Source organism: Miniopterus natalensis, chromosome 10, assembly GCF_054644295.1.
Source record: "Miniopterus natalensis isolate mMinNat1 chromosome 10, mMinNat1.hap1, whole genome shotgun sequence".
Taxonomy (NCBI): domain Eukaryota; kingdom Metazoa; phylum Chordata; class Mammalia; order Chiroptera; family Miniopteridae; genus Miniopterus; species Miniopterus natalensis.
The window spans coordinates 78,343,679-78,370,557 of NC_142090.1; the positions used below are offsets into that span (position 1 = coordinate 78,343,679).

Below are 26,879 nucleotides of genomic sequence, written 5' to 3' on the forward strand. Positions count from 1 at the left end.
TCTGCAGAAACCAACTGAGTAATTCTTCTCACCCTGGTGATTGAGAGTCTTGACTGATTCAAATATTTGCTTAACTCAATGATTTGATCTCTCAGCAAGAAGACCCAGGGATTAATAGTTCCATGTTAGCAAGTATGAGTCCAGACTCTTTTGAAAACAACAGACCAAAATCCAAATCAAACTCTTTTAAGAAGAAAAAAAATGTATTGTCTCACATGTGAGATGTCACGGGGTAGAACTTCAGGAGTGGCTGGATCTAGGTGTTGAAATGTTAGAGTCAGAAATTTCTTTCTCTCAGCTTTCCTTTCCTTTGTATTGCTTCATTCTCATGTAGGTTCTCCCACTGTGGGGGCAAAGGTGGCCAACACCTTAGCAGCCCCAGCTTTAAGAAACCTTTCTCAGTTCCAATAGGACCTCCATGTATTATACTCATTGGCTTAGCAAGGGTCCTTTAGTTGTCATGGAAACAATCACTGTGGGCAGGGAGAAGCCCTACTCTGACTGGCCAAGCCTATGTCACATGCCCACCCTAATTCCCAGGGGTGGGATCAGCTTTACCCAAGCCATATAGACTAACAGTGTTAACAGGATGAAGTATATTAATAGGTTTTCTATTTCAATAGAATAAGCTCTAATACGAACAATGAACATTTGTTTAGTGCTACACGTAGTTCCTCATTAGACCCTGGGATCTAATAAGATCTCTAATTTGTAATTATCATGTTTTATCTTCATCTTACCGAGGATGCTGTTAATTAACTTGCCAAAGGTCACGTAGGCAGTCCACATGTTATATGTATTATTCCTTTGATACATTGTTGAATTCAGTTTGCTCATGTTTTATTTAGTATTTTTGCATTTATATTTATACATTAGATTGGTGCTGGTGTCTCTCTCTTTTGCTATCTTGGCCACATTTTGTTATCAGCATTGTTTGCTTCTGTGGATCCTGAGAAAGAAGATACCTACTAAGTAGGGCTCCTGCTGGCTAACTGAGCTCAGATTTAAAAACGGGGCCTAGCAGCCATTTCTACGCAGGGGCCTCTCATGCAAACTGAACTCCAGGGAGAAGCCTGAACTGATCTGCTGGCCTCCATTGTTCCTGCCATCTGAACCAGCTCCGGGGCAGAGCAAAGTGGTGCAGGGCAGAGTGGAGAGGACAGAAGCAGAGCTGTCCAGCTGGAGAGAGGCCTCCCCGGAGGTTTCTCACAGTCCTGGAGTTTCCTAATTGAGCTATAACGCTATTGAGCTCCTCCACAGCTGTGCCCTTCTCATGGCCGTGCTGTATCACAATTGAGCTGTTTGCACCGAATAAAGTCTCCTTTTCATGGCACCCCGAGCTGGGAATTGCGGTTGGCTTTGACTTGGTGGTAACAACCATTGCTTCACACTTCCAAAATGAATCAAGAAAACTTTGGTGATTCGCTTTCCTTGCTGCCAAGTTTTAATGAGGACAACGGAGTCTAAGCTAAATGCATTTAACTACTCCAATGAACTTCTTGCCACATCTAAGTCTCTTGTGCAGTCCCACCTGGCTTAGTCACGTGTTTGGGACCGTGCGGGAGGTTTGCTATTAAGTCAGCTCGCAGTGCACCTGGATGGCTTGGGGAACACTCACAGTTAGCAACTTAAAACTTGCCTCTGTCAAGGGAGTCTGACAGCACATGCCTCCCCTTTCTCTAATCCTGAACGGTTTCAGTCTTTTCCAATGGAGACTCCATTTATTATTATTATTTTTTAAAATCTAAGTTTCTCTCCCTCTCCAAAGCAGCAAAGGGAAATTGGATCCAGGGCCACGTAGGAGCCTCTCGTGGTTCTAAATCCGGAGTCTCCAGGGCCAGGCGGAGACCGGCGGGTCTGCTCAGGCAGTAAAGGCTTTTCTCTCGCAACTCAGGGCCCAAGCGCAGTCCCGAGGAGCGCAGGACTCCTCCCTCGGGCCGGTCCCCCCTGCAGCCGCCAGCCCGCGGCCCGGGGTGCGCCACGGGGCGGCCAGGGGAGGGCCCGCCGCGCGCGCGGCCGCGGCTCCTCCCCTCGCTCGGATGTGGCCGGGGGCGGGGGACCAGGCGAGGGGGTGGTGGCTGCGGCCCGGGCAGGGCCGGGATTCCTTTCCACGTTTGCAAACGCCGCCGCTCCCAGGCCCGCCCGGTGCGCTGCCCGAGCTCCGCGCGCCCTCGCCGCTCCGCGCCCGCGGCCCGCGCTCCCGCCTCCCCGCCCCCGATGGCGCTGAGGGCCAGGGGCTGGCGGCCCCCGCCGCCGCCGCTGCTGCTGCTGCTCCTCTGGGTGAGCGGGCAGGCGGCGCCGGTGGCCGGCCTGGGCCTGGGCTCCGACACGGAGCTTCAGATGGAGCGGCGCTTCGTGCCCGACGAGTGCCCGCGCGCCGTGCGCAGCGGCGACTTCGTGCGCTACCACTACGTGGGGACCTTCCCCGACGGCCAGAAGTTCGACTCCAGGTACCACGCCCCGAGCGCCCCGCGGACTCCCGCTTCCCTCTCTCCGCACGGGCCTTTCCCTCCCGGCGGACCTCCCCCAGCTCCGCCCCGCGCCCCCCGCGCTCCTCCCTCCGCCGCCTCCTACCCCGGGGCGCCCCGACCCTAAAGGACCCGGCGCGGGGGCTGAGCTTCCCGGCCCTCGGGCTCCCCCAGGCCTCTCACCCGAGACTGGGACTCGGGGGAGACCTTGCGCAGCGGAGTTGGGACAAGTCACGCCCTCCGTTTCTGCCCGGCGCTTTTCTGTAAAATCCTCGTAAAACGGGCACTCGGCGGGTGACCCTGGGGTGTCTGTGGTTGTGCGCCTGCCGCCCCCCTTCACTGATCCTTCCCCCAGGCCCCTCACCTAGTCGGATGGTGCTCAAACTGACGATAGCAGCCGCTAAGCTTATGGAGATAGCACCACGTGCCAGGGTACTTCCAAGTGCTCTCCGTATAATGAACTCATTTCATTCTTACCACAGTTCTCTGAGGTTGGTATTGTTTAAGTGGAGTCGATTGAAACCCGGACAATCCAAGCAAATCCAGAGTCTGTGCGGGTAGCTACCCCTGCCCTCCCTTCGGCCGTAAAAAAACCCTCCCTTGGGCCGGAGGGAGTCCAGAGCAAGCCTCTCAGCTTTGCCCTGGGGCCCTGCACCGTGCCCATGGTTCCTTCCCCTAACTCTGCCCCAAGATCACAGCCCCTCTCCCCGACTTCACTCCAGTTTAGCTTTAGGGTTAGCAGGCCTCTGTGCTCCAGCACCAGGCCCTCCTCCCCGGGGCTTTGTTACCAACCCAGGTCTTTTCCTCCGGCCCATCTTAGTGAATCACCAGGCTAGGCCAGGAGAACCCGGGAGCATCCGCTCTGCGCCCTAGGCTGGGCTAGGCTCTTTCCTGAACTTATCTTTTTAAAAATACTCTTACCTTCCCTTGCGTTTTTTTGAAATTCCAGACAGTGAGTGAATCTACAAAGCTGTTTAGCATACTATGAGGCATATGGCAAGTGCTTAGAAATACTCATTCTTACTGTTGTTTCAAATTTTTTTTGGAGACATAATTCACATACCATTCACCCGTTTTAAAGTGTACAATTCAGTGGCTTTTCGTATATTCACAGAGTTGTGCAACCATCACAACTATCTAATTCCAGAACATTTTTTCACTCCAAAAAAGAAAAGCTAGACCCATTAGCAGTCACTCCCTTCCCCCCCCAGCCCTAGGTAAGGGCTAATTTACTTTGTCTCCTAATGGAATCACACAATTGGCGGTGCTTTGTTTCTGGCTTCTTCTTTCCCTTAATGTTTTCAAGGTCTCTCTGTGCTGTGGCATATTCTCAGTACTTCATTCATTTTTACGGCTGTATAATATTTCATTGCATGGCTATACCACATTTTTTTATCAATTTATCAGTTGATGGGCATTTGGCTTGATAACACTTTGGCTGTTATGAATAATGATGTGTGAACATTCATGTACAAGGTTTTGTGTGCATACGTGTTTTCACTTCTTTTGGATATATGCCTAGGAGTGCGGTTGCTGGGTCCTGTGGCAACTATATTTACTTTTTGAGGAACCGCCCAACTGTTTTCCAACGTGGCTGCACCATTTTACATTCCCACCAGCAATGCACGGGGGTTCTTATTGCACCACATTTTCCCAGCACTTGTAATTATCTTTTTAATTATAGCCATCCTAGGTGGGTGTGAAGTGGTATCTCATTGTGGTTTTAAGTTGTATTTCCCTAAGGCTACTGATGCTGAGCATCTTCTCATGACCATTTGTGTGTCTTCTTTCATTGGCTTCTTTAGTTAGAAACAGGGAAGAGTTTCCTGCTTGTGCTAATGGTTTTTAATAATTTCTACTAGAGCAGGGGAGGAAAATAAGCTGGTGGAGAGGAAAGGGGAGTGGTGGAAGTGCTGGGTGATTTCCACTTGCCTTTCTAGTTCCACTTTTCCCGGTCTAATAACACAAGGGGGTTATATCAGCGACCCTCTTGTCATCTGACTTCTGGTTGGGTTCAGCTGATGGGGTGTCAGCAAAAGAATAGAGGGAGGAAGGTGAGTAAAGTGGAGATATTTATTCCCAGGCTCCCTATCTGTAGAGGCTCGGTGGGCACCTAGCTTAGCTTCTGTCTGGTGCCCTGAGCTACCATCTCTGTCCCTGGATCCTTCAGGCCCAACTGTGACAAGAGCAGCCCTCCTGGTCCCCAGGGGTACTGCATGCCCCTGTCTTTTCTCTGCACCCTGCACACACACATTTTGCACACAGCCCCTTTTATTAACCTTTCCTGGAACTGCCCAGTTTGCATGTATCATCTGTATCCTACAGGACCCAACCTGGGGCAGCTGTAAAAGGCGTCAGTCAGCCACATGCTGGGACAGGTTGTATAACTGCCCGTCCTGGAGCTTCATGTTCACGGCCAGTTCTGGGCTTGACGCTGCACACGAGTGTATGCCCGTTGTACTGACCAGCACAAATTTGCTCAGAACAGCTTTATTTTTCCAGAGTTTAAAGCAGTAAATAAGACTGGCCTGCCTTGCATTGTTAGTTTCTCACATATGTAAATTACACATTTTCTTTTTAGAAGGGTATTTTTTTGTTTTTAGCACTTTGCTTAGGAAGTCATCAAATGAATTAATACTTCGAGGCAACAACAGTTTTTATATATCATCTGGGGAGGCCCTGTGCCTGGAGGGTAGGAGTTGAACTGCCCTGGGGTCTAGCTTTTCCCCCCCCACTTGGCTTACCATGTGAGCTTGGGAAATTTTTTCACCTCCTAGGAGCCTGAGTATCAGCACCCACCTTAGAGGGTTGTGTGAGGGTCCAGCAAGGTACTATATGGAACAGCTTAGTTTGCCTGTGTGCCCAACATCATAAACGCTCTCTGAATAGTTATTATTAAAAATTCTCTTTCAGTTTGGGAACTAGATTCAGGGGCTGTGGATGAAAAACATAAAGTAGTTTTCCGCCTGTGCGTAAAGGGCAACAGGCTTTGAAGCATTGTGTTCTGGTCGTTATTAACATAAACCCGCCAGTGTGATGGTGGTTCAGGGCGAGGCGACCGGCCACGTGGAATTCCAGAGCTGGCATTCAGGGGGGCAGGGGTTGGTCCTCTGGAGATGGAGGGTTGAGGTTAAAGCCATCCAGGGTACAGAGCTGACCATGTTCTTTTGTCCTGTGGCTTGTTGGCCTGAACTTGGAATTTTGTTTTCTGTCCACTGACCTTGGAGAAAGGAAGGCTATTAAAATGGGCAGTAAAACTGGGAGGAAAAAGGGAAGGGGGGGGTTGGGTTGAGGAAGCTGCCCTGGCCGGTGGTGAGGGGGACTGTGCTGTTTCCCCAGCTTTTTTTTTTTTTTTTAAAGAAAATGAAAAAGGTAGAAGTAATTTACCAAATAAAGAGCAGTGCATCCTAATGAGGTAAATTCCAATAGCTGTTAACATTTTATTACACAAATATTACATGGTCATTTTGAAAATTAAGAGAGAATAAAAGAGAAAACAAATCACCTATAATCTACCCATAGATTACCATTGATAATATTTTCATGTATGGCCTTGTGGATTTTTTCATGTGCATCTATATATATATGAATTCAAAATGGGATTATTTTATACTGTGGCTTTGTAGCCTGCACTTTTCTCTTAATGAGTGTATCTTTTTGTGTTAGTGAATAGAAATCTGGTTGGGTTTTTTACAAATTTTTAATTGAGGTATAATTAACATATAGCATTAGTTTTAGGCATACAACATAACGATTCGATATTTGTGTATATTGTAAAATGATCACAGTGTAGTTAACATCTGTCACCGTACAAAATATTTTTTCTTGTGATGGGAATTTAAAAAATCTACTCTCTTAGCAACTTACAAATATGAAATAGAATATGCAAATTATTAACTGTAGACCCCATGCTGTATGTTATATCCCCATAACAGAAATCTGTTTTTATTTAAAAAATTTTTTTGGTTATTATTATTTTTCAAAATAGTAATATTGATTCAGAGAGAGGAAAAGAGAGGGAGAGAGAGAGATAGAAACATCAATGATGAGAGTCACTGATCGGCTGCCTCCTGCACACCCCCGACTGGGGATCGAGCCCGCAACCCGGGCATGTGCCCTGACCGGGAATCAAACCCCAATCGCCTGGATCCTAGGTCAGTGCTCAACCGCTGAGCCACCCCCGGCCAGGCCACAGTAATTTTAAAATTATAGCCCTGTTCTTCTGGTGTCAATAACTCCTCTGTAGGCTTTTTGCTTTGCAGTGACCTCACTGTTCGTGGGTGCATTTTCACAGGTTGGTTTCCCTAAGGGAAACATTATTTCTTCTTCTTTCTCCCTACCTTTGGGTGCTCAGCTACGACAGAGACTCCACTTTCAACGTGTTCGTGGGAAAAGGACAGCTGATCGCAGGGATGGACCAGGCTCTGGTTGGGATGTGCGTGAACGAGAGGCGTTTTGTGAAGATCCCCCCGAAGCTCGCTTACGGAAGCGAAGGCGTTTGTAAGTTGTCCTTCGTGTTTGTCAGCACATCTGCAGAAACAACCAGAACGTTCGCAGGCTGTGCGGTCAGGCCCACTGGGGAATCCTCGGAAGCTTTAGATTGGGGAAAGTAAAGAGCAGTGAACACACCCACACACACTTAGAGCTAAACTTTCTCAGGTTGATTTCTTCTAGAATGAAAGAAGCTGTTATTAACACAGGTGTAGTGCATGTTACCCTCCTTGAGAGGAAAATTTTGTTTTTTCTCTTTTCTTTCGATTTCATTTGAAGGAAAGGGGGAGGCGTGGCTCTTTTTGCAGTTGGATGCCCACGTCTACTTGACCCCTCGGCAGCATCCTAGGTGTGTATCTGGCCTGAAAGGCGGCAGCTTCTCAGTGTGAACCCTCTTTCCTTTCCAGCTGGTGTGATCCCCCCAAACTCAGTGCTTCATTTTGACGTTCTTCTGATGGACATTTGGAATTCTGAAGATCAGGTTCAGGTTCACACTTACTTCAAGCCCCCGAGTTGCCCTCGGACCATCCAGGTGTCTGATTTCGTGAGGTATCACTACAATGGGACGTTCTTGGACGGGACACTGTTTGATTCCAGGTAAATCCCACATTCATATCAGTGAAATGACCCTGAGTTCCTCCGTCTCACCTGCCTTTTTTATTTTTATTTTTTATTTTTATTGATTTCAGAGAGAGGACAGGAGAAGGAGAGAGAGAGCTAGGCACATCATTGATGAGAGAGAATCATTGATGGGCTGCCTCCTGCATGTCCCACACGGGGGATCGAGCCCACAACCCGGACATATGCCCTGAGTGGGAATCGAACCGTGACCACCTGGTCCAGAGGTCGACGCTCAACCGCTGAGCCAACACCAGCCGGGCATCACCTGCTCTTTTTTAATCTTCCCCCGAGAATATTTTTTCCATTGCTTTTCAGAGAGGGTGGCAGGGGGAGAGAGAGAGAGAAATATCGATGTGAGAGAGACACATCAATTGGTTGCCTCCACATGGGCCCTAGCCAGGGCTAGGGATAGAGCCTGCAACTGAGGTATGTGCCCTTGGCCACAGTCGAACCCGGGATACTTCTCTAACCGCTGAGCAAAACTGGCCAGGACTCACCTGCTTTTTATACTGATGGAGAAACCAGAAAATGGACTCTTCCCAGTTTCCACCAGCAATGACTTCTTCACTTAAGGCTTTTGGGGAATATTTTGCTCTCTTTTGCGCCAGAGTCAAAATTATAAAACATCTTAGAAAAACCCGAGAACAGTGTTTATCTAAATGAACAGTATTTTCAGCTCTCATTAAGTAAAGGGCCCTCTTTACCAAATAATTTGTGCATTTTTTGGTTCATTTCTATAGTGTCTCCATGGAAGGAGGAGGGGAAGGCTGCATGTATATGAATTTGGAGAAGTGTGGGTGTAAGGTGCTAAGTGGGGGAAGTGAACTCTTTCCTCTCATTCTAGTGTGTGTTTGATTAGGCAGAACAGGCCTATTTTTGTGAATGGCTATGGCTTAATTACATGCTTTTTATAAATTCTAGGACGTGGGCTCTGTGATTTGGAGCAAATATCTATATATGCTTGTCTTTCGGGATGCGGATGGGTTCATTGTTCAGCTGAGATGTGGGTAACAAGAAGCCCTGTTGAGGGATGAGCTAGAAATGTCCTTATGGTATGGAACTTTTCCCTTTCTCCTTGGTTTTCAGTCATAATCGCATGAAGACATATGACACCTACGTGGGAATCGGCTGGCTGATTCCTGGAATGGATAAAGGGCTGCTGGGGATGTGCGTGGGGGAAAAACGCATCATCACCATTCCTCCCTTTCTGGCCTATGGAGAAGACGGAGACGGTAAGTCCTTCTCACAAGTCTTTTTTTTTTTAAGATTTTTTTTTTTTTTTTTTTTTAGAAAGAAAGGAAGGGAGAGAGAGAGAGAGAAACATCGATCGGCTGCCTCTTGCACACCCCCTACTGGGGACCGAGCCCACAACCTGGGCATGTGCCCTGACCAGGAATCGAACTGACAGCGTTTCGGTGCACAGGTCATGCCAACCCACTGAGCCACACCAGCCAGGGCTGTCCTTATTTTTATTGCAGTGATTAATTCAACTTGCTATGTGAAATCCTCCAGACCTTTGGTCTAGACGTGCACTGTCCAGTGTGGTAGCCATTAGCTACTTGTCGCTATGTGCATTGCCGAGTGCTCCTGTGCTGGACGGTGCAGACACAGCGTGTCCATCACTGAAGAGTTGTGTGGGACAGAGCTAGTCTAGCTCATCTGCTGTCCGATGACTGAGTGGCGGAAACCTCCACTTGTTCACGGTCACTGCCGTTCAGAAGTAAGCCGTCTGCCACTGCCTCGTGAGCTATAACCTTGGGCGCCAACCTCCCCAGCCTGTGCTTTTCCCATCTGTGAAATGAGATTTGAACTAGACAGACTAGAGGTTGTAGATATCAAAGTAGAAATTCAGCATCAGATGCCAGAGTTGCCATTTTTTCCCAGATTTGTACCTCCAGGATGGTCTTTACCTGTGACATTAGCTCCACGGGGACAAATGTGAAACACATTGTTAGAAAACAACATTAATTTTAATTAATTGAATTGTTATGCCTGTTTTATCGTGAAGGAAAACATAGAATATTGGCATAAATAGAATTTATCAGTCATATTTTGAATTTCAGGCATATTGAATCATACCAATAAGCTGATACAACAAAGAGACATCTGGGCATTTGAACAAGCAGATATATAGAGTTAAGAATGGAAATGAAGCCCAGCCAGTGTGGCTTGGTTGAGCAACATCCCATGCATGCACCACGAGGTCATCTCTTCGATTCCCAGTCAGGACGTACGCCTGGGTTGTGGGCTCCCAAGTTTTTTAACACCATCCACATGCACCCGACTTACAGAATAAAACAAAATGCGTAGCCTAATACGAGAAGTATTACTCAGTCAATTCGTATATGATAATGGTAGAAAAATTTAAGCCCTGTGGTGATTTTTAAGGTTTTCTTTTAAATGAAAAGATCCAGAAAAGTACATAAGATGAACATTGCACTGCATCTCTCCCCCCCTCCACACACACACATCTCAGCATGGGCCACACCTTGCATTTCTGAGGCTGACTCAGCAGCCTGGTTTCTGCAGATTTCATCATCTGCCTTGGGGAAGGGGACAAAGCCAGTCGAAGGAGCTCGGGCTTGGCTTGCCACATGGTTCCCTTGCCCAGGCCTGTTCCTTTGTGTGGTGTAACAGTGGCAAGTAAGAGGGTGGAGATCGGTGAACTTTCTTTTATCCCCAAGGACTGGATTTTGAGTTAATTGGTGGTTGATGCGGATCGTTGCAGCAAGAGCTAGTGCCCGATAATCTCCGCCACGTGGATTGTCATGTGGCTGATACTCAGTGAATCCTCGATGTCAGGAAGATCCAAGAGAGGCAGCGCCATCCAGAAGGGAGATGGAAACGACTCCAGGACTTTTTATAGTTTAGATTGTGGGTGCCACTTTTTCTCTTACCTCAGCCAGCTTTAGTTTTATAGGTGCCTTGTTTTGGAGGCACTTAGAGGATTGAATGTTGCATATTGTCTCTTCAAAACCAAAATTGGCTGTGGGTTCCAAAGAATAAGTCTAGGTCGAACCTGCCCTGAGCTTTGAGATTTGTGACTTCCATGTCTGTCATTTGCATTTCTACAGGGACAAACCCACAGGGGTGTGTACTGGGGTTTGCATGTGGGTGTCCCCATGTAGGGCCTTGACTTGCCAGCGCGAGCGGAGAAAGCGTGGTCATAGTCTCTCGTGTCATTAATATCACTGGACTCCTTTTTCTGAGGGAGTCAGGCTTCAGGTTACACCTGCCAGCCCACGGTGAGACACCAGGGGGAACCTCCCAAGATGAGGAAGAACGTGCGTTTGCTTGGCTTGAAAAACCTCAAGGACTGAGTTACACCAGCACAGAGGGTGTTGAGTGACAGGTAAAGTGCTCCCTGAATCTCGTGTCCTGATTGCGTCACCTGCCTGCATTCCGCTCTAGGGAAGGACATTCCTGGACAGGCGTCTCTGGTGTTCGACGTTGCGCTGTTGGACCTTCACAACCCCAAGGATGGCATTGCCATTGAGAACAAGGTAGTGCCTGAAAACTGCGAGCGCCGGAGTCAGAGCGGGGACTTTCTCCGATACCATTACAACGGCACGCTTCTGGACGGCACCTTCTTTGACTCCAGGTGAGGCCCAGGATCTGGACACCCTGTCAGTGCTCACGCATATGTTCAGTTCCCGTACAGGCTGCTATTTGCTGGTGCTGAATTCCTTCAGAGGCCATTAGAACTGTCTCCCTGGGGCCTGTGGGACAGGAATCTGCCGGCAAACAGGAGAGGCTCCTCCTAGGCACTCCCCGTCCCCCTCTACTGTGCGCAGCTATCCAAGTATAAACTCAGCTGTGGGGTCCAAGATGGGAAGTGGCCAGAAGGGAGGTGCAGGGGGTAGGCTGGGAAGAGAACAGACTTAGTGGCAGGACACCTGGTGGACTAGCTGTGTGACTTTGGACAGCATTTGACCTCCCTAAGCTTCATATTTTTTACTTGTTATTAGCATGTTTCTCAAGGAGATGGTTAAAGAGATAAGGGAGGTGAAAGCCCTTTCCAACTTTCAAAGGTTTTTTTTACTGCAGGGGACTGGTTGGAAGCGTTCAGCTTCCTTCCTGCTGTTGCAGAGGCTAATCACGGAGCCTCTGTTGTTCAAAGTTGTGTTTTGTGTACAAGGCTCAGCTGCAGGCGTGCAGATGGCCAGGGCATGCCTGGCGTGTGGTGTGTCTTGCTCCTTCAGGTGGCACGTGCTGTTTGGAAACCACTCCTGCAGAGCAAACAGTCGACAGCAATCTACCTGTCCCTCCGAGGCAGTAGACTTTGAGTTTATTTAGCCATCCAGGAACATTACCGAATTGTTGTAGGGTATCATTTTATTTGAATAATTCATTTTTCCTGCCCCTTGCTTTTTGTCACCTTGGGACTTTTCCATAGCAATACGTAGAGAGAAGTCATTTATTTTTATATGTGTCTAGTATTTCATTGGGTGGACATACCATGTTTATTTAACTGTTCCCCTACTGATGAACGTTTCAGTTGTTTTCATTCTCTATCACCAAAAAACCTTCCAGCGTGTGTGTAATTATTACTTGTCACATATGAGCTTGGTTCTGTCCTTTATTCCTGGGAATTATATTTCAGTTGAAGGACCATTTTTCTTGTGGATACCAGGTTTCCTTCCATATTAATAGAACCACAGTTTTCTTAGGTTTCAAACAGATTTGCATTTTAGTTCATCGGGATCTAGCCTATCCTAACCACTAAATGATATTCCATTGTATAGATTTGTCTTAATTTGTCTAATCAATCCCTAATGTTTTATGCCTTTGGACATTTTAGGTGGGGCCCAGGAATTATTTGCAGCTGAATCTTAAAGTAGATGATAAATTATTTCCTTGGGATAAGTTTCTAGAAGAATCTCTGGATCTCAGGTTATGTGTATTTTTACAGCTTTTGGTATGCGCTGCCAAGCTGTCCTCGGGGAAGGTTTCCATCGCTGGCTGGGAGTGCCCATTCCCTCAAACTTGGTAACACTGGTGTCATTCTAAACTAATCTTTGCCAATTTGTAGAAGAAAAATGGACCCTTTTAACTTTAATCTGAATTTCTATGATTGTATTGCTACTGAGGTCGAAGCTCTTTTATGTGTTTATCGACTATTTGCGTATCTTCTTTTGTGATTTACCTGTTTATTTCCTTTTTTTTAAAATCCGCACCTGAGGATATTTTTTCCATTGCTTTTCAGAGAGAGTGGAAGGGGGAGAGAGAGAGGGAGAGAAAGAGACATCAATGTGAGAGAGACACATCGATTGGTTGCCTCCCACTCGAGCCCCGACCAGGGCTGGGGATCCAGCCTGCAACTGAGGTAGGTGCCCTTGGTCGGAATCGAACCCGGCACCCTTCAGTCCATGGGCCGCCGCTCTAACTACTAAGCCAAACTGGCCAGGACTTTACCTGTTTCTTTCTTTTCCCTGGTTTTATATTGAGGGTATTGGTATTTGTCTTCTCCTTATGGATTTGAAGACTGTGTACATTAAAGATATTAACCCTTTTATGGTTGTATATTGTTGAAAACATATTTTCTGTTTATTTTCATTTTATTTTTGGTTATTGTGATTTTTTGACCTATTTAAATGTAAAGTTTTTTTTTTTGTTAAATACGTTCCACTTCTCCTTTATGGCTTCCTTTGTTCTGATATAAATTCTTACATATTCTGTCTTCGGCGACTTGCTAGAAAGTCTGTCCCCTCCTTTAGAGTATATAAATATTTGCCTGCATTTTCCTCATGCCCTTTTAATGGTTTTGGTTTTTTATCCTGTAAAATATTCTTTATTAGAATTTTTATTTTATGAAGGATTATGCTCTCATCGTATAAGTGAAACAATGCAAAGATACATAATGAAACGTAATGATTTCCCACCGACCCCTTCTGTTCTCACTGCCCAGGGTAAATATTAATAACTTCCACAGCCTCTCTCCATGCTTATGAGTGCATTCGTGCGTAAATCTTCAGTCCATCTGGAATCTGTTGTGGTATGCAGTGTGACAGTAAGGATCTAACTAGCTTTTTCCAGATGGTCAGCTCATGTTTCCAAAACCCTTTATTGAAAAACTCTGTTTTTTTCCTCAGTCATCAAAAATCTGACTTTTATTATGTACCAAATTCTTAAAATATACTTTTGGGTCTTTGTCTAGAATTTTTACCCCTTTCCATGGGTCTAACTCTTCCTGGGCCTGTGTCATAGCTTAGACCATTGTAGCCTTTTGATCTCTGTGATAGAGAGTATTCTTTTACTTTTAAAAACATTATTTTTACTAAGTGATACATTGCCGTGGTTCAGAATCCTCAAAGTATAAAAGGGTATACAATGACAAATTTCCCTCCTATGCTTGTCCCTTAATACCCAGTCCCCTTCTTCCCAGGGAAGCAGTATTATGAATCTCTTAGGTCTCCCATTCATATGCAATGAAATATGTATTCCCCCATTTAAGTTTTTTACAAGAATGAGCTTGCTATACCCTGCACCTTCAAAACAGTATTCCTTTTTTTAAATTTATTTATTTTGTCTTCACCCGAGGCTATTTTTTTCTTGATTTTTAGAGAGAAAGGGCAGCGGGGGGGGGGGGGGGGGGCGGAGAGAAAGAGAGAAACATCGATGGGCTGCCTCCAGACTGGGCATTGAACCCACAGCCGAGGTATGTGCCCTGGAAACCTTTTGGTGCACGGCACGGCGCTCAACCCACCGAGCCACGGCCAGCACGGTATTCTTGGTTATTTCTTTTTCCAAGTGAATTTAAGGGTCCCCCTTCCTCATACACACCACTCAGAGTTTGATTGGAATTGTTTTGAAATTCATACGTTAGTTTTGGGGAGCATGGATAACAATTCTCAGCTTTTCATTGGGGAACATGATGGTTTTCCATTGATTTCAGTCTTCTTTTCAAGCTACTTACAGTTCTCTACCCTTCAAGCCCCGCTGCTCCTCCAGGGTCTCCTGCAGCTCTTCCCTGCCTCTGGGGCTTGGCCCACTGTTACCGTGAGTCAGCCCCCTTGTCCCTCAGTGTCGCCTTCTCCCCAGACCCATGCAGCCTTTGCTGACTATTCCAGCCGGTGGCTTTCCCCCGCTCCGAGGCTCCCGCCGTCTCTCCCACCACCTGCTGTCCCTTTCCAAGGGGTCCCGTCTCCCCGGGAGCCCCCTCTTTCCTGGATGGCTAGTGGGGAGCTGCTCTTTGCTGAGGATCCCCAGGCACCTGCTGGAGAGGGCCTCCCGGGGAGGTGGGAGGTGAGAGAGCTGGGCTTGTCCTCCCATCCCGGCCGTGTGAGGGTGGGGGGTCTGGAGCCCCCAAGGCTGCTTCTCCCAGCCCTCCCCAGGGGGTGCTGCAGATGATCGCTCCCTGGGCCAGGACAGTCGCCCGTTATTACCATTGCCTCCCGCCCCGCGCTTTGTGGTCTCTGAGGGCATCGAGAAGGAAGAGCCGTGGGCTCTCCCCAGCCCCCCCCCCAGACGGTCTTCCCAGGCTGTGTCCCAGGCTGTGTCCCATGGGGCAATGGCGGGCTACCCTGGCTCTCAGTATGGGCGGCTACCCCAGCGGCCCCAGCGGCCCCGGGTGCGGGTGGGGAATGGCCCAGGTCGCCGTGGCGCAGAGCTGGGCAGCAGACGTGGCAGATGAAGTTTTATGGTTTTATCCTGGACTCGGCAGCCTTGGGAATTGCTACTTGTTCTCACCAAAAGCGTGATATTTGCCCTCCGCTGGCAGCTCAGAGCCTGGCTCTCTCCACTGGGCGGAATGCTCGGGCCGCCGGCCAGCGGCACTTGGGAAACCCAAGTCCTCACCAGAAGGTAGCTCGGGGAGCGGGGACACGGCGGGGACCCACCCGGGGTCGGTAGGGACCGCAGGGCTCAGGTGCTCGGGCGTGCACGCCGTGTCCCGGCAGTCCGAGCACTCCTGTCCCACCTGCATGTGCAGGGGTCCTCATCAGGGACCGCAGGGCTCAGGTACTCGGGCGTGCACACGGGGCCCTGGCAGTCCGAGCACTCCTGTCCCACGTGTGCAGGGGTCCTCGTCAGGGACCGCAGGGCTCAGGTGCTTGGGAGTGCACGCTGTGTCCCGGCAGTCCGAGCACTCCTGTCCCACCTGCATGTGCAGGGGTCCTCATCAGGGACCGCAGGGCTCAGGTACTCGGGCGTGCACACGGGGCCCTGGCAGTCCGAGCACTCCTGTCCCACGTGTGCAGGGGTCCTCGTCAGGGACCGCAGGGCTCAGGTACTCGGGCGTGCACGCTGTGTCCCGGCAGTCCGAGCACTCCTGTCCCACCTGCATGTGCAGGGGTCCTCATCAGGGACTGCAGGGCTCAGGTGCTCGGGCGTGCACGCTGTGTCCCGGCAGTCTGAGCACTCCTGTCCCACGTGTGCAGGCTCCTCATCAGGGCCTGGAGGCGTTGCCCTTGGGCTCCCGCTTAGCTCCTGATAAGGGCGCCCCTAGGTGCTTTTTTCACTAGCTGGACGTGGCTGCCACGCCAACAGCCTGTTCCATTGGCTGCATTTCTGTGGCTGCTCCTGGTCACCGCGTCCCATTCATAAGCTGACCAGAGGGCCGGGGGCCGGTTTCTGGGGTGCCCCTGTGGAGGGCGGCCTGGATGCTGGGTGTGGACAGAGGAGCCTTTTCCTGGCCGTGTCCTCCGATTCTAAGGTTCACTGTGTTCCGGGGGCTGGCGGCCTCTGTGTCCTGCGGCCTCACCGTGTGACGAGTGTCGCAGCTGCTGTGGTGTCCCTAGGAGGAACCTTTTTCTGTTCTTTTCTAGCTACTCACGGAACCGCACCTTTGACACGTACATCGGGCAGGGCTACGTGATCGCCGGGATGGATGAAGGGTTACTGGGCGTCTGCATCGGAGAGAAGCGGAGGATCGTGGTGCCCCCTCACCTGGGCTACGGGGAGGAGGGGAGAGGTGAGTGCCCGCCCCGCGCCCCGCGCCCCGCGCCTGGCTGCTTGCACCCGGTTCCAGGCACCCGGCCTTCTTGAGCGAAATGTTGAAACAGGTCCAGCTGGAGACTCGAAGGCCCAGAGAGCTTTCATTTCCAGAGATGCTGTTGTGTCCCTTGGTCCCCCTGCCCAATGTCCTGTCCTTTTGAACAATTGCAAACCTACACCAAAGCTGAAAGAACTGTACAGCGAACCCCCTTAGTTTCCCCAGTTGTAATATCTTGCTATATTTATTTTCTCTCTCTCTGTCTATGCATTAAGTTTTTGTTGTTGAGCCATTTGAAAGTAGATTGCAAACCCTCCTTTTTGCTTTTTAACAGCTTTATTTGAGGTATAATTTATGTGCCATACATTTCACCCATTTTAAAGATACAACCCAAAGACTTTTAGTAAATGTAGTGAGCTATACAACCATCACCCTAATCCAGTTTTAGAACAGTTTTGTCCCTCTAATCACAAACTCCTTTTTAAAAATGATACAAATAATACATGTTGACTTTAGAAAAAGAAAATACAGATAAACAAAGAAAACAAAAATCTCCCCTAACCCCACCACCCAGGAGTAAACATTGCAGTGTGGTAAGCAGAAGAGCGGCCCCAAAAGATGTCAAAGCTGGGCCCCAGAACCTGTGAATATGTTACCTTTCATGGCAAAGGGGACTCTGTAGATGTGACTAAGGTAAAGATCTTGAGGTGGGGGGATTATCCTGGGTCATCCAGGCAGCCTTGATGCACTTGTGAGAGTCTTTGTTAGGGGGCAGCAGGTCAGAGAGGAGAAAATGCTGAGCTGCTGACCTAGAAGATGGAAGAAGGGGCCACAAGTCGTGGAATGAGGGTGACCGTGGGAAGCTGGCAAAGGCAAGGACATTAAGTCACCAAGTTTGTAGTAATTTGTTATAGCAGCAGTAGGAAACTAATACAGCCAGGAAGTGAATACTCTTCTGTACTTTCTTAAAAATTGAATTTATTGGGGTGACATTGGTTAATAAAATTATATAGGTTTCAGGTGTACAATTCTATGATACATCATCTGTGTGTTGTATTGTGTGCTTACTGCCCCACGGTACTCTGTACTTTTGAGTATATGTGAATCTATGTAGATAAAAGGAAACACATATCCACCTGTGCAAATACGGACAAAAATGGGATCATTTACATATATAACTTTGTCATTTCTCTTTCCACCTAATTTGTTGTGAAAATTCTCTGTGCCAACAGACATTTTTAATGGTTGCATAGTATTCCACGCCAATTTTCCTTTCTTAATTATGGTTTTTCTCCTATATAATTGTTTGCTAGTTGGCTTAGGAATAGCTGACTTGGTATTTATTTTGCTTTTGTTTTGACTAATGGGATTATGGCTGGCCTGGCAGGCTGTACATATTTATTATGTTTACCCTTTTCTGACTACTGCTGATGTGTCCTTTGGGTCTTTGGAATTTTCCCAGTGGGGTATGTCCAGAGTACCTAAGAAACATCATGTTGGCTATACCTGGGGGAAACTTATTCTTTCTCTCCCTGACTTAAGTTTCTGATTTGTGAAGCCGTCACAGATCACAGCCTCGGACACACTGACCAGGCCTTCCTTCACTACAAACTGCTTTGTAGTTTATATCATGTAAACTTCTACTTCTACCCAAATACATGCAGAAATAGAAAACTGCTTCCTCAGTATCTATGTTTGTGTAATTATGCCCTCAGAACTCGTCCTTCCTTTCTCTAAAAAAATACATTAATGGGAAACATTTGCTTAAATTGTTTTCCTCCTTTTGGCTTTCTGTCAACTATGAGACAGAGCTCTGCAGAGAATTATATAAGGTTCTGGGAAGCATCAGAAGGTCATAACTTTTCTGGGCATGAGGCTGCTGCATCCCGAGCCATGTGTTGCTGTGGGGGAGGGACACCCCGACTTGTAACACCCAGGTACTTTTGTGCGGGGTCCACCTCTGCCCCCTTCTGATTGGCACCTCGTGCTAATAATCCCTGAGGGACTGACCCCAGAAGGGTGTCAAAAATGGGATCATCTATATCTGTAACTCAGGACACAGGGGCAGGCGCATAGTAAACGTTCAGTAAATGTTTGTGGAAGGAACGAAATGCTGGGCTCTCCGTCCCTGGCATTGCATGTCTCGCAGCTATTTTCCCCACCAGGGTGCTGCACAGATTGAACGAGAGAATATCTGTGAACAAAACTTCTGTAAATGAAAACATTATTCAGAGGTAATGTTTGCAAAGTGGAGAGAGCGGAAGAGAAAACTGTTAATGATTTTGTGCAGAACAAACAAATAGGCTGTGTTGCGAAGGCACGTTGGGGAGTCGGGTGTGCTATGTCGTAAGGGGGGGCTATGGGCAGTTTGGGCTGCAGGGTTTTCCCCGTGAACTTTCTCTTGGTTTTCTTTCTCTTGCACAGTAACTGTCACTCTACAGCTGATTTTCTCATCTCGCCTTTTGCTTCTGGGAGGGGCAGGGCGAGTCCTAATGTGGCTGAGCCTTAGTCTCCAGAAACCTTTCAGGCTCCACGATTCCGTGGGGCAGGAGCTCATATTCTGGAACTGTAGTCCAAACTGTGCTCCCAACTGGCTGCGTGACCCTGGGCGAATCTGTGCCTCGGTTTCCCCATTTATAAAGTGAGGGTCAGGTTCCCTCCAAGGGCCCTCCAGCCTCACTCCTCCGGTGTGCTCTAGGATTTCATCCCGAGTCCCCGTGCTCCTCTCTGGACGCCTGTGGTGATGTGGGGAGCACGTGTCCTGCCCCTTCCTTCATTTCCCGTGTCTGTCCTTTAGGGAATATCCCTGGCTCGGCCGTGCTGGTGTTTGACATCCACGTGATCGACTTCCACAACCCTTCAGACTCCATCAGCATCACGTCGCACTACAAGCCCCCCGACTGCTCGGTGCTGAGTAAGAAGGGCGATTACCTCAAGTATCACTACAACGCCTCGCTTCTGGATGGGACCCTGCTGGATTCCACGTGAGGGCCCGGGAGTGGGAGAGGCGGGGGGGGGGGGGAGTGAGCCCGGAGGGTTCTCCATCTGATGCTGGCTGAGAACTGGCATCTCCGTGGCGCCTCCCTGCTTAGCTCAGGCCTACATCCCTGCTCAGATGCGTCCTTCTGAGCGTTCCCTGTGAATGGTCTCCCCCTGCTCCTGTGACATGGTCTTGCTGAAAAACGGATCTCATCTTGTAACCGCTGTCTTTAAAAATTAACCCACAGGTGAAATCCCAGCTCCGGGGTCTGGCACGTCAGGCTTCTGTCCGCTCCGTCTGCCTCACCAGCTTCGTCTTCTGCTGGGGCCCGGGTGCCCTGGGCAGTGGGGTCGGGTGCACACTGTGTGTCCTTTCCTTCTGGTCATCTTCTGCCCTGGCTTTGGTCGCCTCCCTAGTCTCAAAATCTGCTCTCAATTCTTAGGAAGAATCAACTGCTCCCACTTCTGGAGTCTTATAACATGTTACGCGTTCCCTGCCTTTTATTTTTGTTTGTCTCAGCTGCTGATTGGAATACCTCAGGGACACCTGGGATGTTGATTCATATTTTTATCCCTATGTGTAGCCTGGAGCGCAGCTCGAAGGGTGCATTCTGTAAATATAAGTTGATTGAGATGATCCTGGAAGCATATTAAAGGAATCAGTAGTATAAACCAGTGTCAGGGAGGCCAAAGGAGCTTTGCTTCTGATACATCCCAATCTTCAGATGCATCTGTGAGTTAATATAATATTCTCTTTTTTGGGAAAGAGACACGTTAGGCCTCTCTGTATATATACAGGTACATCCATTTTTGTGCTGAGCCTGCCTTAGATTCCTGTTTGCTGTTGGGGAGAAGGAAGGGCTTCATATAAATAGTATGTGCTGCACCTGTTCGGGGTAAAGAGGGTCTTCTGTCCCTCCCATCAGTCCCTCTGCCTGCTGGCTTCAGGTGACAGTGTGGCTGGGGGGAGCCAGGCCTGCAGAGAGAGCCCTAGAGACAGACTGTCCCGACCATTCTCTTTGCTGCTATGAGATCCTGTGTCCTGTTACCGTATTTGATCTCATCCAAAATGTATTGATTATTAGAAGCATCATTTGATGAATCTCTAAGGAAGTAAAGGTTCTTCCCAAAAAGAATGACATGCTGTCCGTTGAAACGTGTACCCCAGTTACAGAGATGATAAAACGTGAGAAAGTGAGTGTCATAGAGTCAGTGACAGGACTAGCGTCTGGGTGGGGACTGGCAGGGGCCGACTTGAAGCAAACCTTGCATGGCCTTAGGTGCCTGCGAGGGCACCCGGGGAGGAAGTCGCTTGTGTGGTTGGGGACGCAGCGAGGTCGCGCCTGAGAGCATGGCCCACGAGGCGGAGCAGTCCACAGGGTCAGTGTCGCGCTCCCATCGCTCTTGCTGGTGTTTGAGTTTTTGTCTGGTGCCCCACGGCCGTGAAAAGGTGACGCGGGGGTGGGAAATGAGCAGAGGGACTCCACCCCAGTGGGCTCAGGATGAGCTTCTCGCGCGGGGTGGGAGAATCAGCCTTCCCACCTTCTGGTGTGTGTGGTGGGTCCACAGCCTCCTTCCAGAGCACCTGGGAGCCGTGTGACGCTCCTTCCTCTTATCAGGCTCCATTCTGCACCACGGGGCTGTTTGTGTTACGGGTGAATCCACACGGAAGAGTCCTGGCGGGACTCTCGGGGTGTACGTTTCAGAATAGTGGGGTGACGGGAAGTGTGGCGGGCGTCTGCTCACCTGTGTGTGGCAAAGGAGCCCCTTCTGGAAGGTGGGGCCTGGTCCCGCCCCAGCCCTGGGAGGACCATAAATGGGGGGGGGGGGTCAGTGGCTGCCGAGAGGAGAGGGCAGTGTGCGGGGGAGCCCGCCAGGGCCACGCAGGCAGGCGGGAGGCTTTCAGAAGGGGAATGCCAGGGAAGGACTGGTGGAAATACCGGAGGAAGTCAACAGCAGGATGGCCTGAGGGAGGGTGGCGTTTTCAGACTGGAGGTGTGGAAACAAAGCGCTTGCTTGGAGGGTTTTCTCCCAGTGTTTAAACGGGCCTCCGAGAGGAAGAATGAAGATCTGTTATTTGATAGCTAAATGAGTTCTTGAATATTCTGTAAGGCTTCGGAACCCAGTTGCCCCATGGGAGGTCCTGGGTGGTCCCCAGGGAAGAGCAGTGTGAAGGCACCTCTGTGCTGCTGACAAAGGAGGGATTGTGTGGGGGGCGGGACAGGGGACGCCCCTCCCGCAGGCCTCGGGCCAAGGCAGCTTTTGCCAGCTGGCTGGCTGGCTGCTTCGTTCCAGGTAGGACAAATGCAAACCCTGTTTTGGTTTCCTGGCTCCAGAGAACCAGCTGGGCCCTGGGAACCAGCTTGAGGAGGGAAGGAGCCGGCAGCCCTGTGCTCGGGGGAGGCTGGGAAGCCTGAGAGGGGGTGTGACCCAAAGGGACGGACCCTTCCTTATTGTTACCACCTGGTGAGGGGTACCAAGGGGCCTCTAAGATATTGGGGAGGCTCTTCCCCTTGGTGTTGAAGAACATGCCCACTGTTTGCCCTAAGGAGGTGATAGGAACGCCATAGGATTGGAAATACATTTATTTTCAGTAGTGATTGAGGTGAGAAAGCCAGTTTTTTAAAACCTGGATTACCCAGGGACCATGGACATCAAAGAAAATTAAAATCATGGCGCAGCCCTGGCTGGTGTGGCTCAGTGGTTGAGCATGACCTGGAGGTCACAGTTCGGTTCCCGGTCAGGGCACATGCTCGTGTGTTGGGCTTGATCCCCAGTAGGGGGCGTGCAGGAGGCAGCCGATCAGTGATTCTCTCTCATCATTGATGTTTCTCTCTCCCTCTCCTTTCCTCTCTCTCTCTGAAATCAATAAAAACATATTTTAAAAACATACACAACAAAAAACCATGCCCCAAATTAAACTCTTGGTTATTTTTCTGGAGTCAAAGATGGGTACAGACCCAAGCACTTTGTACCCTCAAGGCCATCTGTTTACGGAGCTCTTCATACTCCCTCTCCACTGTGCCAGGCATAAAACAGTCTCCTATTTAGAACACCCCTGTTGTTATGTCCATCCTGTGGATGAGGAAACTGAGGCCACATGTCCCAGGGTCAAATTCAGTGGCCAAACCAGGATTCAAACTCAGGCCTCACTGAATCTATAGCGCAGGGCTGTAGATTCTCTTTTACGTTACCTTTTTAAAATTCCCATGGACATTTCTAGCTAGAGCATTGACTGAAACTTAAGAAAAAAATTGTTAAGAGCAGTAGAAAGAGCTTTTTTCCCCCTGAGACTTTGGAGAGTTGCCACCATGATGTCCCATCACCCTGAGTACTTCAGGGTGCTTTCCTTAAAACCAGGAACCTTTTCCTGTGTCGCTCAGTCAGACATTAAAGTCAGGACGTTCACATGGATATGTTACCACCTTTTAATTTTCAGATCCTACTTAAGTTTTGCTAAATGTTCCCCAGAAGGTCTTTCATGGCCAGAGGACCCCGTTCCAACATGTTCTAACACTGAACAGTCCTCAGTCTTCCTTGGGTTTTCATCTTGACCCTTTTGAGGATTATAGGTGGTTTATTTTTGCGAAGTGCCCCTCAGTGTGGGTTGGTCTGTTTCCCTGACTAGGCAGGGGTTCCGTGTCTTTGGCGGGGATGTGATGTGCCGGAGAAGTGACGTGCTCTTCCCACCAGACACTCATGTACCAGTGGGCTGATGACGTAACCGGGAACCCTTCTGTTTCGTTTCCAGGTGGAATTTAGGCAAAACGTATAACATTGTTCTGGGATCTGGACAAGTCGTGCTGGGGATGGATATGGGCCTCCGAGAGATGTGTGTTGGAGAGAAGCGGACCGTGATCATCCCACCCCACCTGGGCTACGGGGAGGCTGGCGTGGGTAAGCGACTGTATTAAAGGGTGTGTAGGGCACGTTCACCATCCAAATCTGTGCCTTTTGGGGTGCCAGATTTAAAATCACAATATGCTTCTTCCATTTTGTTTTTTGAGGATTTTTTTTAATTTTTAATTTTTATTTTTCAATTACAGTTTACTTTCAGTGTTACTTTGTATTGGTTTCAGGTGTACAGCGTAGTGGTTAGACAATCATATACTTTACGAAGTTCCCCTCAATATTTCCACCTGGCACCATACATAGTTAAAAAGGCCTGGGCAGTGTGGCCCAGTGGTTTGAGTGTCCGCCCATGAACCAAGATGGGGGCCTACAGGGGTCAGTTAATTGATGTTTCTCTCCCATCAATATTTCTCTCCCTCTCCCTTCCCCTCTCTCTAAAGTGGATAAAAACATAATAAATGCTGGTCACCATCCTCTAAACTGCCGTGATGACTCACTGAGAGTCACTACCTACAGTTTGGAAAACCATGTGCTGATGCTGAGCTTTTTTGGGGCCCAGGGTGGGGTGGGCGGCGGAGGGGGCGTGTCTGCAGCCCCTTGGCCCTAACCCTGCCCCTCCCTGTCATCGGGGCAGATGGAGAGGTGCCCGGCAGTGCCGTGTTGGTGTTTGACATCGAGCTGCTGGAGCTGGTGGCTGGCCTGCCTGAGGGGTACATGTTCATATGGAATGACGAGGTGTCCCCCAACCTCTTTGAAGAAATCGACAAGGATGGCAACGGAGAAGTCCTTCTGGAAGAGGTAACTGACCTTGGGAGGCAGCTGGGACCAGAGGAGGGCAGGGAGCCTCCATTCTGCGGTGGAGCCTTGTCAGAGTGGGGAGGCCTCCTGAGTTGATTTCTGTGCTAATGAGAAGCTACACACTCACGCACCAAGCGCTTTCACGCACACCCTCCAAGATGGAGCTCTTTGAAGACACTGAGGCCTGACAGGTACAGGGACCGACTCCAGGGCTCGCAGACCTGGGTCAGTTCCAGGTCCTGGTGCTCACTGCGCACCTGCCCAGTGTTAAGTGTTCCCACAGCTGTTACCTTGCGTGGCCCTCATGACAGGATGGTGCTCAGCGCACAGTAGGTGGTCCAGTTTTCTTGTGCGAATGAGTGAGTGTGGGCAATAGTGTTGGCAGAGGCTGGTGGTCAGGGGGCAGGCTTTGGTGAGGAACTGTTCTGACTTAGGGATACGGGGGAGGCCAGTGGCCACTGCCTCGCCTGCCTGGGACCTCAGGGCTTCGGGAACCGTTTAGTCAGGGCTTTGTAACCTGCATCTGGAGAAAAGCCCAGGTTGTGTAGCTCATAGGGTTTTGTCTGTTCTGGTAGCTCAGGCGCAAATCCCATTCTGTTCGGGCCTGGGCTCGGCACTGTCGGCTGCTGTGTCTCAGGGTCTGTCCTGTCCCCTCTCCAGTTCTCAGAGTACATTCACGCCCAGGTGGCATCGGGCAAGGGGAAGCTCGCTCCCGGGTTTGACGCTGAGATGATCGTGAAGAATATGTTCACCAACCAGGACCGCAATGGAGACGGCAAGGTCACGGCCGAGGAGTTTAAACTCAAAGACCAGGAGGCCAAACACGACGAACTCTGAGCCTGACACGAGCCACGTGTGTGACGCCAAGCCCCTGTCGCGGTGGAGCGGGCCGTGAGGGCGCGAGGGTCTCTCTGAAGGTGAATTGTCTGCAGGCAGAGGGGTCACACATCAAGGGTGGGGGGATACACGTGAGGATTTCAGGCCGAATGCCCGTGACATTAGACTAACTCGGTGCGAGGTGCCTCTGCCTGGGTCACGTAGCATATTGGAAAGGCCCTGCCCACCGCTGTCCTGTGGGCCTTCTGGGTAGTTTTGTCATTGAAGGGAAATAGTGTCATGCAGAAGTCACAACCATCCTGGAGGGAACAGAAGACATCAAGTGGCCAGGCTTTCTACATAGAGAAGATTAAGAAAAATTTTTTTTTAACCCACGGGTGTTTTGTAAGCGTTGTTCAGATGGGCAGAAAAAACAAAGGGTGAACCCGATGGGATTCCCAGAAAGCCCCAGAAAACTCAGCGGCTGTACAGTCCCTTCAGGTGAGGCCCAGCCTCCGCCTCCCCTGCACACACACAGACACACACAGACACACGCACACACGCTTTTCTGGTTCAATCACACCCCACGCCACTGTGGCCTCCGATTGGCTGGGCAGCTTCAGTTAAACAGAATCAGTGGACCCGACGAGAGGCATCGGGGCCACGGGCAGACGGCTCGATTCTGCGCCTGCCGCGTGAGACCGCCTGCTTCTCTGTCTTGCTCCGGTCACTACCCCGCAGCGCACTGACTGCTTTGATCAGATAGACACGTGCAGGGCTGGCGGCCACGCCGAGCTCCAGGGCATCTCCCTGTGGCCCAGGTGGACATGTCGTTCCCAGCAGACGAGCGTAAACAAGGTGACAGATTTCTGCCGCTCATCTGTCCTGGAGAGGGGGGCCCTGAAGCTCAGGGCCTCACTCTGTGTAGGGGAACAAGGGCACTACACCTGCCGGCCTGTCCCCGTGTCATGCAGTGACCACTTTGCTGCCTGTGTCCTCTGTTCCCAACCAGTGGTAACCCATGATCTTCCTTCTGAAACGGCTTTATGTTACTAATTTAAACTGTTTTGTACTGATGTAGCTCCGAGGGAGTCCATGAAGACGCCATGCACTCATCCAATTGAATGTTGGAAAACTGATCTTTTTGTGTATAAAATGATGAATCCTCTCACCAGGCTTTGTGGTGTTTTATTGGAAGGCGGAGAGGAGCCATGGGAATGTTCTGCGCAGTCAGAATCCCCTTGAGAAAAACAGGACCAGTGTGTTGAACAGTAGAGTACAGGGGGGTGTAGGGTCAGCGTCCTGGCAGGAAACTCCCTCCCGGGGACTTCTGCAGGGAAGGTAATGAAAGGACTGTTTGCAGAGGCCTGGACAGGACTCGGGGACCCAGTAAAGAGGCCAAGGGACCCGGGACGGCTGGTGGCCAGCAGCAGCAGGAGGCTGCTCCTCCCTGGGCGGGAAGGGTGGAGGGGACCCCAGGCAGGGCCGTCCCGCAGGAGTCGTGGAGGTGCCTGAGCAGAGCCACTCCAGGAGTCCTGGCTGGTGCTGCGGCAGACGAGTGTCTGACCTGCCACTGGCTCCCAGTAGCTGAACCCAGTCCAAACCAGAGGAAAAGGAGCTCAGGAGCAGGTGTTAGAGGTCAGCCTCTTGGGGTGCAGAGAAAGGTGGAGAATGAATAGGGATTGGGTAGGAGCAGATGGAGAACTGGCACATGTATGGGGGGAAAATGCGTGTGTGGTTTTAAAAATCGAATGTTATTGCTTCCTTTTTGCAGAAGCAACCTCAGGGACTCTGTGCGTGGCTGGCTCACTTTGTGATGCTGCTGCAACACTTGCTAACACTGCCTCACGATCATGGGTTACAGCTCTGCCAGCAAGGCCGTGAGTACGAAGTAGGGGCCAAGCAGCGGGTGGAGGTGCCAC

At 49.8% G+C, this 26,879-nt stretch overlaps 1 protein-coding gene across 1 annotated transcript; it reads left to right on the forward strand.

Annotated features, from left to right (window-relative positions):
* Nucleotides 1-2,202: 2,202 nt before the first annotated feature.
* On the forward strand, nt 2,203-26,128 carry FKBP9 (FKBP prolyl isomerase 9). Its single transcript, XM_016222314.2, has 10 exons — nt 2,203-2,450; nt 6,823-6,968; nt 7,367-7,556; nt 8,667-8,812; nt 10,992-11,181; nt 16,346-16,491; nt 19,310-19,496; nt 23,243-23,388; nt 23,978-24,141; nt 24,802-26,128. Exons 1-10 carry the CDS (start codon nt 2,218-2,220, stop codon nt 24,976-24,978), a joined length of 1,725 nt encoding a protein of 574 aa, XP_016077800.2. The 5' UTR covers nt 2,203-2,217; the 3' UTR covers nt 24,979-26,128.
* Nucleotides 26,129-26,879: the final 751 nt, after the last annotated feature.